Source organism: Tetrao urogallus (assembly GCF_951394365.1).
Source record: "Tetrao urogallus genome assembly, chromosome: 1".
NCBI lineage: Eukaryota > Metazoa > Chordata > Aves > Galliformes > Phasianidae > Tetrao > Tetrao urogallus.
The window spans coordinates 101,570,175-101,584,902 of record NC_136813.1 but is presented as its reverse complement, the minus strand read 5'-3'; the positions used below and the strand labels follow the sequence as shown (position 1 = coordinate 101,584,902).

Below are 14,728 nucleotides of genomic sequence, written 5' to 3'. Positions count from 1 at the left end.
TGGTGAAAATGGACACTTCAGAGTAGTGGAAAACGAGGTTCTAACTGAAAACGGAACAGAATACCTGAATCACGTCAGTACACTAAATGCGCAAGCATATCACAGATACAGGTTATTTATGATCACATGACATGATCACAGAACAAAACAATCAAGGACAGCAAACACCAACATGGAACACCAAGCACTTTGTCCTTCAAGAATGCAAGCTCCCAGAAAGCTGGGAAGCTTCTGCTGCATGACTCAAAACACTCTCTTTAAAGACAGACCATTTCAGTTCCTTCACCAGAACCATTCCTCTTACTATTAGTTAGCCCTTGGAGCACTTGGCTGTTTCCCATGGTTTCTCTGTTTTTTACTTCTATTTTTCTGGTGAGAAAGGACTATTATATAATTCTTTTGCTTTTTACTTTTCACTACAATATTTTTTCACACTCTAAGTAATATTAAAGCTTAAAAATGTAATTTCAGGCTTGACATCAGTTTATCACATGAAGGCCACAATATTAACATACAAATAATCTATGGAGGTAGGAACTGGGTAATCTGATACCATCACAACCTTTATACATTGGACTTATATTTAGCTCAGCTTATTCCTGCAAGTTAGGTTGGTCACTGTAACTGTCTCATAACAATGCTTTCAGAAAGAAAAGATTTCATAACACTGTCTTAAACTCCTTGGGATGGTTATAACTCATCATGTGAATATGGCACTGCAAAAACTGAATATGATTTCTTCTCTCCTTGAACAATGAAAGTCATCTACAGATCACACAGGAACTGTCTGCCATTTCACATACTGTGAGAGATATATTAACTGTTCCTTAACCTTAAGATGATAACCTGTGAAACCTTGCAGACACATCTTCAGTGTTGAACAGTTCCTGTTCAGCACTGAATATAACCATAAAATTAAGCTTTCACTCATAACTAAGCAAAGCAATACTAGAATCATTTAAAAACAAACAAACAAAAAAACCAACACAGAACAAAAACTTACATTAGGAACACCTTTAATTCTAAAAGAGTGACAAAAATTATGAACTATGATGCCTCTTTGTTGCCAAGCAGGATTGCATCAACAGTAATTCCAATGCAAAGACACTTATCTTGTTTTAAACATTAGCACCCAAAATAACCAGTCTTAAAAGGTCATGTTTATTTAAAAATAGCTTGCTTGCATTTTACATTCAAGTTAATTTACTAACCTCAAAAAAATTAAATGCAAATGTATACAAATAATTTAAGCATCCTGTCAAAGTTCACATACATACTGCTAACGCAATTAAGTACTCAAGGTCACAAGTAATTTTCCTTAACCATGAGCCATCACCACATGGATAATTCTATTAAATTTATTTTGAACTAAAATCTTTGAAGTCTGTCTTTAGCAATTTATATTCTTTTTAAAAACCAAACCTATAATTTCCTGTTTATAATGTGCTTTTCAGGCCATAACAAAGAAGCATACTGTACCTCTGGTGCTGATGGCTCTTGCCGATGTGGTTGTGCTGGCTGTTAAGGCTACAGTGGTTGTGACTGTTGCAGTGGTAAGGGAGGGGATGACAGTAGTGGGAAGCAAAGTGTTGAAAACATCTGGTGAGTGGAAAAAAAATATAAAATAAAATCATATCATGCAAACAAAGAAGAACCATAATAGTGGTTTAATTTGTAAATACAAGTATGTCAAAAAATGATTAAATTAAAACATGATTAACACAAATTATTACACGTACAACAGTGGTACCTTTAAATTCTTGACATTATATCACTCTCAATTTTTTATAGTCAGTGTGCTAGCAAACAGGATTTAAAATACTGTTAAAACAACCATGTTTCCATAGATCTGGAGAGTGAATGTTTAAGTGACAAGAATCCATTTCTTCACTGAGCCATTTTAAATGTCTCATACAGTAGAAACCATATACAGATGAAACATGCTGTGTCAGAGTGGGAGATGAAACAACAACACCATCATGCTAAAATAAACACACACATGTTAACGAGAAATGGCTGTATGTTAAAACACCCACTTTCAGACAGACTCAATGGACGGAAAAAGGGGAGAAAATGCTACTAACTATAAAAGCTGCTTTTTCCGGATTGCTTTTCTTCTTCCCACACACTTGTTTAAGACACAGTTGTCTGCTAAGATCTAGAGCAGAGTATATTTCAAAATCTTTACCCTAATTAGTAGGCAGTCATCTTGCAATCATCCTTAATACATACATGTTATCATCAATATATAGCTTAGAACTGAAAAATCAGAAAAGCCAATTATATTACTGTTGAAAAAGTAAGTATACAAGTCAGAGAAGATGCAAGGCCCAGATGACAGCATCCTGCAAAACCCTTCAGCTTCTGATCAAATACAGGTATGCCAAGCACAGGCAGCTGCCACTTCATTGCAGAGGAACCAGCAAACTGTTGCAAAATGTTCCTGTACAGAGCAGAACATAACCAGATGTACAGATAGAAAACACTTTGATTACACTGCCAAAAGCAATCAAGACCAGTATCACTTTGCTTATAAGGTGATTGCAGGTTTTAAAGAACAAACAAACAAAAGCCCTGAAGAGAAATACAGGAAAGCACTTCTGTGAGGAAGTAAAAAGCATCTGACAATTTTCAGATTATTTATACCACAGCTTTAAAAGAAAAGGACTAGTTTCTCATCAATTGATGGTAAGTAAGCCATTCCACACTGATTTCAGGAAGAAAACACAACCAATTCTGAAGGGTGCTATTCAATGCAATGCAGCAGAGGAGAACAAGCCTGACCCATGATCTATCTTCCCTTGCTGTGGAAGGAAATGCAATTGGTGTCTGAGTACCATCAATTCTGACTGAAATTAATGGAAACTAAAGCAGCTCATCCCTTTACAGTACTGGGCCCAACAGAAGACATTTCAGAGACAGGGTTCATGAGTTCAGCACAGCATAATTATTCCCTTAAGACTTCAAATTATAATGTTTGCCTTATTTTCATGATGGATGACAGATTACTTTGCCACTTAAAAAGTTTCCTTGTCAGTTAATATCTATGAGTCACCTGTATTATTACTCTGTATTATTCTGGTTTGGATGAACACCAGCATTATCCCCTCCAGAACCTATACCTGTGGGATTTCCCTCCTGGAAACCTTCAGAAAATGGCATGAGATCTGTCTTTTGTCTGCTGTATACTGATATTTACATCTGTTTTGCAGTATGAAATATTAGAAACCAGAAAAATTAAAACAGGTTTTTCAAAAAAGACAGTGTAGCCACATTAATCATCAGGAAGAACTGCCACACTACCTGGAATGTGAATACCATGATAATTAAACAGAATGGAGTTGAACAATCATTAGAAATAAATTAACATTTTCCAAAAGATACATCATATTTACTGATCTGTGCAACTTCTTTTCATAAAGAGAAACTCCTTAGATAAGTATCTGTTAAAAATGAAATCAAACAAAGCAACAAAAATACCTTCTTCATAAGGATAGTAAATCCTTGTTTAGTAGAAAAGCTTTACAAATCAGCCTCGTACATAGAAGTTAATTAATGTGACATATTTCCCATAATTATATTTCTTAAATATGTTATTTACTTAATATTTTGCAATGGCAAGTCAGTTGCAACTGACAAATTATTGTTTTATGACAGTTTTTTGTTCTACAAACACACTGTCTACCTAGTTTGCCACACACCAGATTACATGAGTCCCTGGCGAATTTAGAAGCTGACTGCTTTCCAGTTTCTATTCTAACTGAAACATTTCCAACAAGATTTATTATATTAAAAGAAAGCCAAGGTAGGAAACTGAGACTGGTTAACACTGGTAACTAGAAGTTACAAGTATTTTAACACAGATATAGTAGGTTCATCTTTTCTGACCACTCCAAGAGCAACAAAAACTTATGTTGACTGAAGTCACTAACTCTGATGCAAAGCATCAATGTGGCAGCTTGTCAGAAACCTCAAAGAAAAACATTTCCTCAAATGAAACATAAAAGCAAGGAATAGGACTGGCTTTTCTTCTTTCTTACCAGAGAAAGGAGAAATTCACTATGCAAACGACTGCAGCCGATTTGCTTTGTTCGTAGCATTAGAACTACTTGCTCTCAATAACCAAAGAACAAGACAGGAACCAAAATCAGCCAGACTAGCCCAAAGAAATTTAAGTTTAATGGTATCTATCCTTTAACAATGAGTGTGTCATGGGAAAGTATGCATAAAGTGAGAAAATAGCTAACTGCCTTACCATCAACAGATTTTGGAACTCTTGCATCACTTTCTGTCCTTAAATCTATTTGGGGCAGCCTAAGCCTAGATAAAAATTTGCATTCTAGATAGCGCTTGAGTACCACATTCGTGTAATATCCTTATTTGGGCCTAACAGTCCTACTGAGTCTCTGTGACAGAAAGAATCTTTTTCAGTTTTTCTAGGAAGATTTATGGGTTCCTGAAAAAACCCTAATGTCTTTGCCTTGAAAATGTGTTTTTTGTTTTTGTTCTTTTTTGCTTTTTGCTTGTTTGTTTCTTGCATGAGAGAATGCAGAACACAGGCCTCAAAAGAAAGAATAATAATCTGCAACAGCCTTCATTTTCTCCTTGTTTACCGAATACATGGGAAGTAAGTGAGTTTGGTAGCCCCAAGAATCAGATAGACTGCAAATATAAACTGTAAAAGAGTTACATATAAACAAAAGTTTTATATGAAACACAAACAGAGCACAGGCTTCTGTTTGTGGAATATGAATATCAGTATTTTAAATATCCATATAAATGTCAGAAACAGGTATTACTATTTGACTATTTCTAGTTCTATACTTTTTTTGGCAGTATTTTCACTTTGGGGCGCACTTACCATGCTTCCAGTGAAGCAGATCCCTGCGTTACCCCCATCTTTGTTTTTTAGCAGTTACTGAGAAACATACTACTAAAAGGGCTATATAGCTTTGATCTCTCCTTGAGCTCTCTGTCAAGAAGTATCTCAATGGATTTGCAAACTTCAGTCCAGCAAATGTGTGTTGCAGAGATATCTAATTCTATTTTCTGGCCTTGCAATTTCTGAATCTGCTTGTACAGAATGTTCAGCCAAAAACAAATTTTTGTTTATGACTTTCATGCCCCTAAATACTGAGGATTGCTATGACCATGGGACCACGTAGAGTGGAACTTTTCAATTCAGGTGGCCGTACTCAAACCAATGCACCAGATTGCTGTATCCATAATACTTAAGTATTAATCCTCATCTTCCTTTGAAGCAGAAAATAGCCATATTTTGCAGGTGGGGAATCAAAGAGGACAGAAAAGCCATATTAGATATATAAATCAAACAATAATTGCCACTGTTAGTTTAGAAATCTCACTACTATAAGGCGTGTTTAATGTAACATATTCTATCAAAAATTCAGTAATGTAATAAACATGGTATTCCATCACCTTGCTATCTCTGAAATACAAACAATTCACTGAGAACTAAGTGTTTCCATAAAAGTTTCTGAAAACAGAAAAAGGATTAGGTATCATGCAGGAGAGAATAAGAGACTCTATACTCAATACTTTTTCATGAATATTCCCACAGGTTATGCATGAGACTGCAACTGGATTTTCAATGAAAAATGGTTCAGTGGATGCAGAGAGAAGCATGGAAAATGTTTTAAGGGAGTTCTTCATGGAATGCTACAGTATGTTAGCATGACTTTAAGCCACACTAGCAGTGGCAAGATGAAGGCAGACAGCAGGTAATCTGACTGCTGATTGTGAATGGAGAGTAAAGAAAGGAGGAGAATGTACTACTTGGCTTGTTCAGGAGGCTGCTCTTTAGGAGAGGCACAAATACAACCTGCTTATGAGTGTCAGAATGTTGCTGTACAAGACTAGCTCACAACACTGTCCAGACGTGCCCAGTCATAATTTTATGCTTGCCTCTCCTTTTCTCTTGTTAATCTAACAGAAGACATTCACCCATTTAAGTGCAAGGAGCCTGGACACTTTACTCTCACTGCAGATTTGGCTCTAAGCACTTTTACTCTCCATTTCTAAATAAATGAGAAATGGTTCTGTTTGGTTTGGTAGGCTTACACGAAACAGAGATCTGACCTATTGAGAATATCTGATTGGTTTGGGGGGAATAAAAAAAGAAAGAAAAACAACAAAAAAACAATAAGCTGAAATGACTGAGCACAATTTAGACAACAATGGCTGCAGTTGATAAAAATGTAAAGGTTTTTGTTTCAAGCTTGACAAAGTCTGACATAAAAATTAAAGGCCAGACTGATAATGATGAATGGCCTGTGCTGTATTTTTACAAAGAGTGAAAGAAGTTTTAAGTGCTAAACTGAACTGAGTGATGACCTACCTGGGAAACAACCTCACTACTCTGCACAAAATTTAATCAGCCTGTGGTATGTAGTACTAAATAATTTAGCAAGGTTTTAAATTCAAAGGGAGCTGCATTTAGAGTTGCTCCCAGAAAATGGGATCGAACAAAGAGATAATTCAGCCTGAATATCATGTGCCAATATCTCCTTAGCACTTTAGACTAAATGATCATGAAGCCTTGCAGACATGAGGTCAAGGGGTTCTCTTTACTAATTGATTCAGATTTATGAAACTCTGAAATGGAAATTATGTGCTTGACATTTTTGCTAGCAAATCAGATGTCATTTAAAAATATCCAAAACCTTTTAATAAAAGCCTCATGTAGATCTAGATCCCTAGCTAAAACAATTAGAGACTAGTGGTGGATGAGTTCATAATGCAAGATACACAGCTGGGCTAAAATGGCCAAGCAGCTTTGGAAGAACAGAAAGTAAATTCACATAGCACCATTATTCTGAGGTGTTTAATGGCCCGGTAGGTCGTATTAAATGTTGGAAAATGTAGGAGCTCATTAAGATTTGATTTAACATACTTTGGTCGCCTAGTAAGACAGAGGAAGAAAATCAAGTGCTAAAAGATACCAGAGTTTCATTGAGAGTTCTCTGCCTTCTTATAGAAACTGTGGTTTTTTTTTCCTATTTTGAAAGCAACAGATTTCAGTAGCAAATGAAGGACAACAATGTATTTAAAAGCAAATAATGACTTCTTCCTTTTCAAGAGTCAAGTAAGTAAATGCTATTTGCCTAAATTTTATCCTTAGAAAATTAGGAATAGAAGAATAGAAGGCAAAGAACCAAATCCACTTCAGTGTTAATACTTAGTAATGGCATCATGGTGTCACCCAAAATTACTTAAAAGTTTGTCTTATATTACCTTATATGACCTTATATTACAAAATGTCATGTTTTATGACACATGTAGAGTAGAAGAGTTTAGGACAAAACTAAAAGCATGATAAACATGAGAAAATGAGGATTAGTAGGAAGCTGACATTGAACTACAAAGTGAAAGTTAACTGTCCTGTTTGCCATAATTGTCAGAAAACAAGGAGTCAGGACTCTCAAGCAGGTGACAAGAAAGAAGCGATGGGAAGAAAGTACCTTAATACAGTAGGAAGAACATGGGATGAGACAAGAAGTTCTTGTGCCCGAGGGCAGAGGTCAGCTCTATGACTTCCCTCTGCCCCCAGGTGCAGATGTCCAGCTCAGGTCTGCTCTTACCACAAGCAGTGTCCTCACAAGCTGTTGCCCTGATTCTTGTCCCTGCCCACGCTGCCCCTGAATCGAAGCTTGAGGGGCATATTCCAAAGTTCTACCAACATCCCAAACTGTAAACAAAAGACATTGCTTCACAGACACGCAGTGCTATGGAGTATTAAGTCTCTGTGACAATCCTGATAGGCACAGGCAGCCAGTGCCACCATTGGCAGGTAACTGGAGAGCCTGGCCAGGACAACAGCTTTCCTCCACTGCTCCTCCTGAGGGGCACAGGATAGCCCTGAGTAGCATTTCATATATATATACTTTTTTTAGAGAAATAAGTTTTATCTGGTTAGCAAAACATGATCTTTAGGCACAGCACAGATGTTGCCACAAACATGGCTTTGTTACCTGGAAAGCAAAGTATAGTATGTTACACTCACAGTTGCACTTAGGTACCACAGGAATAGTGAACCACAGGAAAGCATCTAACACGAATATTTTAGTGTTGTGCTAGTGACTGATAACTTATAAAATGATGCTCTTTTGAAGCCCTTAGTTCTTACTGTAGAGATCATTTTGCTTCCCATATCACTCTGATGAATTTGCTATCAGCAGATACTCTCTAGCTGCAGCTCCCTTATAAAGAGGTTTGCAAAGGAAGGTCTGCAGTGCTGGACTCTTAAGTAATTGTCCATCACTGTCACTGTTTGCCACCATTCTAGACACCTGAAGAGCTCATTTTTCTTGCTCTTTCTGATGCAGAAGAATGAAAGGTGACACAATGTAGTATCTCACAGTATATCTAGCTGTTGCTGTTCACTTTTGGTGGGGCAGCTTATATGAATTACATCTTTTTTACCACAGAAAGCAAATAGCTTGTTATGTGGTACTTCTCAATTCCTACTTGTGCTAAATCCAGCTGATATGCAGAGAACATAAAAGGATACATTTGACAAGATAACTACTTGTTCTGATGAGTAGATATTGAAGATTACCTTAACACAAGGAAAATCTAAACTCTCAAGTGGGTGAACTCTTCAATACTGAAGAATTTGTTTTCAAGTGCTCTACTTTACTAGTTTTACTTTATTAATGGTTATTAGCATAAAATGTACCTCTGAGGACATATCAAGACAAGTATTCCACAGAAAAATTAATTTCCCATGTTCTGGAGTCACACAAATACAGTATTTTAGACTATTTCAAATGTACACTCTGAAAGCACTACTCTTTCCCAAATTACATTTTGCCAGTTGTGAAAAAAATCCTTTCACATTTTATAATGGTAACATTAATATAAGCATATTATTTCATTTAAAGGAGCTACTCTATCTTGAATAAAATCTTTCTAATTGAAATAGTTACAAATAATGCACTGAGCACAGTAGTGAAGTTTTTACAGTTTACCTGAAAGAACTTAAGTAAAATCAGCAGAACGAGGAGTAGGCCGAAGAAAAGAGTTTTGTAATTCATATTCTAAACAAAAAGAACAGTTTTAAAGAACTGTTTGAGTCTGCAGAATCAAAAGCAGCAGCTGTACTTATAAAAGTGCATATAGATGCATCCTGATTTTGTTTGTAACTCTTCATAAACAAATATATATACATTAAAGAATGGAACTCTGCCTTGAATTTCTGTAAGATCCTTACTTAGATGCAACAGAAAAAAGTTAGGGAAAAGGAAGTAGCATCATTCTCATTCCACAGCTAGGGAAATGAACACAGAATTATTAAATAGAATATCTTATATCTCGTAGTTCTCTGGTCATGATTAGGGAGTTCAGAATGGATCTCCTCAGTCCCACTGCAATTTGCTACTGAAACAAACTCATTCAAAAGGAGAAAAGAAAATAAAACCTCTTAAAATTGCAACTGTCCTTACACCTGAAGTGCCAATTTCACTGCATTCAAGATGAAATGTTAACACAAAAGTCACCAACCACCATTTTGATTTGTCCCAGTAGCACGGCATTCTATCATAATTTGTATGATGTTCTAGACTCATTGCCACTGCAATGTTAAAATGTAAAAACGCATTTTTATTCTTTTAAGGTAAATAGAAAGCCATATTTCCTTGTTTCCCCAAGCTGTGAAATAGAAGTATTCAAAATTAAATGGAATAAAGTACCGGCATCTGGCCCTTGAAAATCTATAAAGAAAAGCTAATATACAAGACAAATTCAGACATGAGCAGCCTTGAACAAAGATGACAGTTTCCTCAAAATGACACCTGACTCTTTCTGTAAAAACAAAAAACAAAACAAACAAACAAAAAAAAAAAAAAAAAAAAACAAAAAAAAACAGACAAAAAAAACTCAGGCAGAATGGCACTAGGAAGAAAAAAAGAGGTCAAGGAAAATTCTCTAAAATTTCTCTCGTAGGGAGTCAAGTGTTGAGACTAAATGGAAGTAAATAGATTGCTGATCTCTATTTTACTATGGTTGCTGCTTTCACTTCTCGAAGAAATTCCAGACAAATCACTGAAATTGCTTAAACAACACAAAACTCACTGCAGTAATTTTAAGGTTAGTAAGAAGGCATCAGATAGAATGCTATTTATTTTAAATTACTTTATTTCAAAAATCAGAGGGGTCCAGCATTAATCTGAAATGCTTTGTCACAGTATGATAGCTATATCCCATTGAAAATCAGCTTGGGGAAGTTAATGGCATCTTTGGAACAAAAATATAGTTTACTGCACTTCTTAGCACTCTTTTTGATTAATAAACTTATTTCTCACATTCTTATTACCATAATGAACTACCTGCAAGATAAAGGTTCTATCTTTTTAGTTGTCAATCTTTATGCTTTTTTTTTGTTGTTGTTGTTTTTTCTCCCCTGAAAGAATGCATCTCTTTTAGTTGAATTCTCTCATGATTCTAGCTCCACTACAATGAAAGCTGGGACACATGCAATACAGTCAAGACTTGTTCTTATTGTAATTATACAACTTTCATTGATGTAGGCAGGTTATTTTATTACCTTTACTAACAAGCCATCAAATAAGACAGTTCCACAATACATTCCAGTGGAATGCTGCAGTATTTGTTATACAGAAAACCTGGTCATATTCCCTTACTTATTAAAAACAAACAAACAATAACAAACAAACAAAAAACCCTTACAAGCCAATGTAAAGAGATTTCTGTTCCTGCTTGTGAATGATGAAAGCCATCCAGAGCTCTCCTCATTCAAGCAGTAAAGGAACACTGCAATGTGTTAGCCTCATTTCTCCTTGTTTCCTACCCATCGAGGATTAAGAAATGTGGAGAAAATGAAAAAAAAAAAAAAAAAACAAAAAACAACAAAAAACAAAAAAACCAACACCCGAAAAAACAGAAACCATGGAGGGAGAAACCAATCCACTACTGCTATGACCCATAGAAATATCTAAAGAAAAGAAAGAGTTTACCCTGCCAAGTTCTTTTCCTGTCCTTCCTCCTCTCCTTTGGTTTGGTTTCCTCTTCACTTGCTGTGAGAATGTGGGTAGTTTCAACTGAAAGACATACCCTCTTCAGGCATGAAGTTACCAAGCAAAAGTAAGGTTTTTCTTCAAGGGTGTATTTGGGGACTAATTAAGTTTTGTGGATACAGGTGAAGGAAAGGTAAAGGAAATGCAGGCTAGAATATAAAGTAGATAAAGAAAAAAGAAATAAAATCGTTAATTCTTCTACCTCCAAGCCTTCTATTAAAAGAAAAATGACCTAGACTGAAAATTTTTGGACCAATTTTTTCTACAAATCACAGATTATCTAACATCACAACATGAATTCCATCAGAAGTAGCAGATATTTAGAGATCTATTCACAGATACTTGCCTGTACGTTTCACTAAAACGTGTTTAAATCTTTCTTTATTCTTGTAAGGTAACAATGGCCTCTTACAAGAAGTCACGTTATTGTGAGAGATCCACAGACAGCATTAGATGTTCCAACCAACATTATCAGTTTTAGTAGATAAGCATTCACACTTGCAAGCAATATTCATTTTTCTATTGCCTGAGAATGGTTTTGAGATATACCCTTACTGCTTTCCTGTCTATTGCTTGTGCCTCTTCCACTTCCTGTGTGAGTCATACGGAAAGACAAATGCAACATACTTTCTTGAAAGCTGTGAAAAATGTAGTGAATCCTTAGGAAAAAGGTCAAAGCAATTCACAGTAACCCATAACAAGGCAGATGAAGATTCAATGTAGAAAGTCTATGTCATGATTTAGCAATAAATTAGTATGAATTTAATTACAAAGGAAAGAAAAAAAAATGCTGTGTTAGGTCAAGAATTCAAGAACGAAGAGCTAGAAAAAATAGTTCATGATTTCATGTTAGAAGTTTCCTTTTTAAGGGATGGAGTGAAGCTATTTCTCTCCCACCACAAATTAAAACTGAAGTTAAGCTGTGAAGAAAGATGTTATAGGGAGTCTGAAATTTTATCCAGGAAAATTTCACTTCTTGTCAGTTTGATCAGTTTTTTAGCTGGAAGAGTACTGGAAACAAAGGGAAAAATAACCACCTTATTTATTCAGAGAAAAATAGTAATAGAATATTGAAAGAAATATGAACTGAATATTTTTTTCTTCATAAAGATTTTTTTATTTATTTATATAGGAATGTGAGGAAAATACAATAACGAGAACAAATTATTAATAATAGAAAACTAAAGATGTTAGAAATATTAATGGTTTGAGATAAGCAAATTCAAAACTGTTTACTTCTCTCTGAGCTTCTGTCCTTCGTATTTGATCAAAGAGCTGAGATACTGAAATTCTCATAGCTCTCTGGCAAAAATACAATATTTTAACAAAAGTTTTTCTGAACTCCCTTCAGCGGTAAGGTGCAGACACAGGGAGCTATAAGAAATTTCCCTGAAACAATTATATCTGTCCTCCTTTGCTCAGAGCCAATGATTTGTGCTACTTTCCCAAGCTTTGTAATCTCAGTTAGAACACAAGGTACTGATGTATCACCAGGCTACTATCATCAATTGATACTAAAGTATTATCATTATGTACCATTTCATTTCTCGAATTAAGCGAAATGATGAGCAACCTATTCTCAAAAGAAAGGTTAATTATAGAAGCACCATATCAGAATGAGACACAAAAGATCATTATCTGCATTCCACATGGCACACAGTGGTACAACAGGGATTATTGTTTGAAAATTGCAAAGTTACTTCAATAATTTCATTATGTGGGTTTGATTATTTTTTGCTGTTGTCATAGGTGGCTTTTTCTGTGTATAATAAATGATCTTGCTGGAAACAGAAATCATTAACAACTATTTGACTTCAACTTTGCCATCAGACTCAAATGAAATTATTCTGTTAACAGTCTTATTTTCTTCATGAAGCCAGCATATGACATTCATAAGTATGGTAATTTTGCAGTCTAATCTCTCACCCAAAAAAGCTTGACAGAAGTGAAGTTCAAGAACGTTAGTGGAAGGCAATGGCAAAGCTCGAAATCCAGAAAAATTTGAGAGCAATCCATGATAAAAGCAAATCAAAGTGATAACAAAACTGACAATAGTATTTGAGAAGTACACTCCAATAAAGATTTAAGAGTTCTGTTTGAAAGAGCAACAGTACTATATCTAGCATATGTAGTTAAACAAGTACTTCAGTGTAGGTGCTCTACCCACATACAAGCAACCAAATAATTAATTCTGTGCATATCGTGTGTTGAGAGAAATCTTCATTACCATTCAAAACTTGTATGCAATATTTTCCTTTTCAGAAACCACAGAGGGAGTCCAAATCAAGAACTATCACATTAGCCAATTATACATGTACATAGAAAATTAAATTTCTTCAGATACTGTGTATTATTAAAGACATGACCCAAACCTACAGTTTATTAAATAAGCTCATTGATAGCTTCAATTCCTTTTCAAATAGGAATGAGCTATATGTGTTTTAATAGGTAGACAGTGCTGAAGAGAGCTACCTCCATAAGGAAAAAAAAACAAACAAACAAACAAACAAACAAAAAAAAAAAGGCAGGACAAATTCGCTTTGTGTAAAGTAAAATACTTTGTATTCAGCAATTTCCATAAGTATTCTATTTTAAAAAGAAATCAAGTTATCTAACAAAAAATTATTATTTTAAGACTTTTCTTTAATCAAAACCAATATTTTAATGTAAAACCATAGAAGTGTTAAACACATTCTCCAAAAGCATTACTGTGGTTTGGAATGTTATTTTATTGACCTTTACAAAATAATTTTGAGCTTATCTGAAAGAAAAGAAAAATTGTATCTTATTTTTCTAAAGTCACTATAAATGAAGAAATATCAGTTCACACAGCTCAACTATAGACCCTACTGTGCAAGTATTTATCAACAAAAAGCAATTTCAAAGTAGCTGCCTTGTGAGCGTTCAGGGATAATAGCTGGCCAATTCATCCATAAAATTAAGCCAACATTTCCACCATGAGTTTCTTGACAGACTTTTCATACCTAAAAACATCAAATAAACATTATATTTCCTAAGTCCAATAATGAAACCTATATTACACAAAGATTTCTTAATTCATCTGATTGTGCAGCATTCAAACAAACCATTCTTATAGGTCCAAGCCACCTATTTCAGCACTGCTAAGTGCTGAAAGAAGTTTGGGGAAGTTAATTTTAACATTGCAATGCTGACTCAATATGACCCTTCACTTTAGAATGTTGATGTACATGCAAAAAATCAAAATAGTTCAATGTAATTTGAAAGTCTACACTTTGCAGAATATTACATGAATAAAATTAACTCAGTGCTACTACCTTTAGCAGGGGATTCTTATCAAGTTAATTTCTCAGAATGGCCACAATGCAGTCTAATTCCTCTAGCCTCAGCTTTTTCACAAAAACTGAGAAAAACTAAAGACAGTTTGGAGGAAAGGAAGACTAATGTGGGACTATTGACTCTTATGTACATTTTGAGATGGAAAAAGTCTTCAAGAGCATCATCCCTTTGTTTATTTTTCCTATAAAACCTCAAATCCCTCCACCAGTGAGTTGTCTTTATTTTATTTTTACTTTTTAAAAGATGGAAATAGGAAAGACTGTTCTTTTCACCTCTGTATTAAGGACTCAGAACTGAGACACCCACTTTCTTTTCATTCAAACACAGATAAAAAAAATCTCAAAACTAAAAAGTAT

The 14,728-nt window shown here is 34.9% G+C and overlaps 1 protein-coding gene across 2 annotated transcripts in view; it reads right to left on the bottom strand.

Annotated features, from left to right (window-relative positions):
* Positions 1–14,728, bottom strand: part of CADM2 (cell adhesion molecule 2) — a gene marked incomplete at both ends in the record, with an annotated part of 624,831 nt that overhangs the window by 47,261 nt on the left and 562,842 nt on the right. Inside the window, one exon of one of the 2 annotated variants that reach the window (XM_079549178.1) lies at positions 1,480–1,599. The exons of the other annotated variant lie outside the window; for it this stretch is intronic. Coding sequence (XP_079405304.1) covers positions 1,480–1,599 — 120 coding nt within the window. The remainder of the gene's footprint in view (positions 1–1,479; positions 1,600–14,728) is intronic. 2 annotated transcript variants of the gene reach the window in all.